This window comes from Mesitornis unicolor, unplaced genomic scaffold (assembly GCF_000695765.1).
Source record: "Mesitornis unicolor isolate BGI_N332 unplaced genomic scaffold, ASM69576v1 scaffold11497, whole genome shotgun sequence".
In the NCBI taxonomy this organism is placed as follows: domain Eukaryota; kingdom Metazoa; phylum Chordata; class Aves; order Mesitornithiformes; family Mesitornithidae; genus Mesitornis; species Mesitornis unicolor.
In genome coordinates this window covers 7,329-11,498 of record NW_010195770.1, presented here as the reverse complement: position 1 = coordinate 11,498, position 4,170 = coordinate 7,329, and the positions used below count along the sequence as shown (strand labels likewise).

At 37.9% G+C, this 4,170-nt stretch overlaps 1 protein-coding gene across 1 annotated transcript in view; it reads left to right on the top strand.

Moving 5' to 3' along the window:
• The window catches only part of TSPAN14 (tetraspanin 14), a gene marked incomplete at its 3' end in the record, with an annotated part of 17,317 nt that overhangs the window by 7,660 nt on the left and 5,487 nt on the right, over positions 1 to 4,170 (top strand). The window contains exon 2 of the mRNA XM_010188238.1: positions 186 to 236. Within this exon, the coding sequence (XP_010186540.1) occupies positions 186 to 236 (51 nt within the window). The remainder of the gene's footprint in view (positions 1 to 185; positions 237 to 4,170) is intronic.

Sequence of the window (4,170 nt, the reverse complement as noted above, 5' to 3'; positions counted from 1 at the left end):
AGGAATGCTGTGGAATAAAAACACTCTAAATCCTTTTTGCAAGAAATTAACTCATGAGGAGGAATGTCCTGTTACTATTGCCTGGGAGCACAGTGTTTGTTTTACTTGAGCAATAATGCTACCAGTGAAGTGTTTGAGAGTGTGTTGATTAGTGTTTCTAATTCACTTTTTTCTTTTTGTTTTAGCTAGCTGGGGTGGCCTTCCTTGCAGCTGGTCTGTGGGCATGGAGTGAAAAGGTAAGAGTAGAAATGACTGGTCTTTGGTGGCTGCCCTCTCCTGCCCCAGTAAAACTACTTTCCTCAGGAAGCACCAAAGGTGAAGTGGAGCATCTGAGCTCAGAACCTTGCTCAGATGATCTGAACTGAGTTTAATTGGAGTTTCAGTCTTGTCCCTGATCAGTTGTTAAGCTGTGGCCCTTGATATTTAGACCTTTTTTGTAAACTTGTAAGAGCAGGATGCTGGGGAGAATTTAAGTTTTATGTATAGTCTTTATTAACTGGTTCTTTTTAAAAAGCATGTTTTCTAAAGTGTACTTATCTACCCACTTCTTTATTCAAGACAACTGCCATTTGGGAGAAATGTAAAGTACCTCCTTTTTTCAATATTTAAAAAAAACCCCAAAACCCAAAATGCATCCTGGGACTGTTTTTCTGAAGGTTTCTAGTCTTCGGGCTATCCATTGTATTTTACTTTACTCCACATAGAGTTGCTTAACTGATTGTATCTCCATGTAGAGGAACAAAATTGGGGAACCTCTAGCTGGATAACACTCTTGTTTTTGGTGAGGTTTTCTTTCAGCTGAATAACTTCCTCAATCAGAGGAAGTCTGTGCAGGCATGTACCTACATAGTTCTCCTGTTACAAGAGAAGAGGTGGTATAGGTATGGAAATGAATGGTTCACCCACTTGTTATGAATGTAAAAGCATGGCTTTAATGTGACTGCAAGCAGTAGGGAAAAAGTGACAATTAGTAGGGAGTTTACTGCTCTGCATCTTAATTAACAGTGGAGGGCAGGTGCCCTCACTGTTCACTTGTGCTGCTGAGGAGGAACGCTTTAATTTACCATCGTAAATTCCTTAATCAGAGTGCTTATACACAGCAGCTACTCACATACAGAGAGGTTCTGGGATTCCTCCACTCTTTCAAAGTGAAAGTTTTATGATAATCTTAATGCTGAGGTATTTATACTTCTCCCTGCTCCCTACATGTGTACACATATTCTCACAACTAGATTAGTGGTATCATTGATATATAGCAAGCAGCCTATCTCCACTCACAAATGCATTTAACTCCTATTCTGTTATTTATAGAAGGATTTTCTTTGCGTCCCTTTAGGGAGGTTGTTAAACTTACCTTGAATTTGTATTCTGTTATGTTCAGGCATTGTCTTCTGTAAAGAAGCATAGGATCTATGTGGTTGGAAATGACTAGCTCACAGTTACCTCCATTTGCTAAATGGACTTTATGGTACGCTGAAGTTATTAAAAGGCAAAAATAGAATCTTTGTCTTTATTTATTAAATTTTGCTTAAATTATTTCTGCTTTGTCCTGTCTTGCAAATAAATGCTTCAAGCTTTTCCTGTGGTTTTAAACTTATGAATGGCTCATGAAATATGTACAGTTTTTAGTGTCTCTTGTTCTGTGCTATGCGGGCAGTCTTTCATAGTAATACCACTCTTCAGCCATAGTGGCTGTATGGATCTGTCTGTTTACAAGAGAAACATCTTGGTGAACAACAGATGAGAAGTAAGAGACAAACACTCCAGAAGCTGTGCTGCAGTGGTAAACCCGCAAGATAAACAGCAGGTGGTGGAAGAGTTTTGAACATCCTGTTTCTTAGTGCAGCATGAAGTACATTTGGTCCTCTTTAACTTCTCTGTCTTTTCTTGTCTTTTCTCTTTCCACTAGGACTACAGATTGATTCCTCAGCAGTTGTTTTTTTTCTGGATATAAATCCTGCACGTCTCTTTCAGCTGATTATATATTGAAATGATAATGCTGTTTTGTGAGAAATATTGAAAGTACTATATCTAGAAATGTTACTCACCCTGATTTGCTTTACCTGTTTGAGTCAACTCCAGTCTCTTTAACTCCTGTATCTAATTGGCTTATGATCTTACAACTTAAATTGTTAATAGAAGCAAAGTGAGTAACACTGAGCCTTCTCATTGGGAAATCTTTTCTTTATTGGTAAAATCGCTTCAAGAAGGACTCAAAGGAAGATCTGGGAATTTAGAGGGTAGTCAACTTCACTTCATTCCAGCAAGTTCATGTCTGATAACAGATGGAGAGAGAGAAGTCAGTCTCATTTAAAGCAAGACTTATTTGAAGGCACTTCAAGAGCATGGAGATATGCATTGACAGGAATGTTATACAAGTTGGTTTTTTGTGGTTTTGTTCTTTTTTTTTTCTTAAAAAAAAAAAAGAGGGGGAGGCAAATGCAGAATCCTGTGCCTGAGATGGAATAACCCCATGCATCAATATGGGCTTGGGGTTGACTGCTTCTAGAGAGCAGCTTTGAAGCAAAGGCCTTGGACTCCTATTGATCAAAGTTGAATATCAGATGTGCCCTCATGTCAAGGCTAACAGCATACTGGGCTGTATTACCACCAGTGTGGCCAGTGGTTGAGGGAGGAGCTTCATCCAACAATCATACTTGAGGTTGTATCTGGAGTACCATGCCCAGTTTTGGCCTTCATTGTGTCAGGCAGGTCTTTTTCAACCTTAGCTTATGCTATGATTTAGTGTACTTATTCTTTAGTCTTCTGATGTTTGTGTTTGTACACAGAGGTATGTAAACTGTCTAAAGGTATGTGTGTGTAAGTTGGGGTATAATCAGTGGCCATGCGATACTGCAGCAATCAACATCCAGTTTACGTAACTCCATTATAAGAAATCAACCCTTGTCTTTGTCAGATGTATTTTGCATTTTCCATACTAGAGTATCTCAGAACAGTTACTGGTTTGGCACTTGTTAATGGGCTGTATTAGAGATGTTTTGTTTGGTTTTTTTGTTTGTTTTTTTTTAAACAATCCATGCTTGCCCTCTGTTGCCAATATGCTTCAGTTGAGATGGTGACATGATGCTTACAAATATTTTTAAAAAGTGGAAAACATACTAAAGATGTACAGTTGAACTCTTAATTCACTGTTTTAAGTGACTGAAAAGAAGAATTAAAAGCTGAGTTTTATTCTTGGATTTCTGGACAGAGACTTCAGGTATAAGAATTCATTTCTGTATACTTCAATCTTCTATATTTTTTTATTTTTGAGGCATTTAACATTCTGCGCACATCTAGGATGAGGGCTGTAGAATAACTGTAGGAAATCTAGGTGCAGCTTGTGCCTCAAAGAGTTTTTATCATCCTGCAGATGGCACAGGCAGAAATATCCTTAGAGAGATGAGTAAGGTGAAATGAGATAGTCCCTTCAGCTCTCTTCTTTACTTCCTTCCTTCTGTATTTTTCACTTAATATCTTTTGTTAAGCAAAAATATCCCCACAACATTCTTTTCGAAAGACAATATTTTAAACATCAAATGTGAACATGAAGAAACTTATGAGGGTGAATAATAGAGCCCAGTTCCTGCCAACTTTTCTTCATAACATGCTTTGATCAGAGGAAGTTTTCTTCCAAAAGATGTTGCTTGAGCAAGTGAGATTGTATGAAAAAAGCTTGAGTTTGGGTGTGGGAAGGAGGTGGCTGGAAATAGCTGTGAAAGTTTCAACGTCCTGATCACACAGTGTTTGGTTTCATAATGTGTTGGGTTTACAAAGACACTGAACTAACTTACCTAATCTTGGCATGTCTGTCTCGGCTGTGTGGTCTGAGCCAAGGTTTGCTTAGGTGGGACTCTCAATTAACCCAATAAACAAAGTTTGATAAAGTTAGCTGTGAGGTCTTGCCATTAGTAAGAATGGAAATGTGTCACTGGTGACACTGACTAGAAAAGTCATTGCTTCCCTAGACTTTCTGAATGCTGAGAAATCTGTAAACTGTGACCATTTTTAGTAGGCTGTTTCAACTGTTGGTTACCAGCTGTTGCAAGTCAATTCTGAATTCTACAATTCAATTTTTTTTTTATTTTCATCCCTTTAATCAGTTTTGATAAAAATTGTACTGCTATTGCCAAATTAACAACTCTAACAAAATCTGTTATGGAACACATT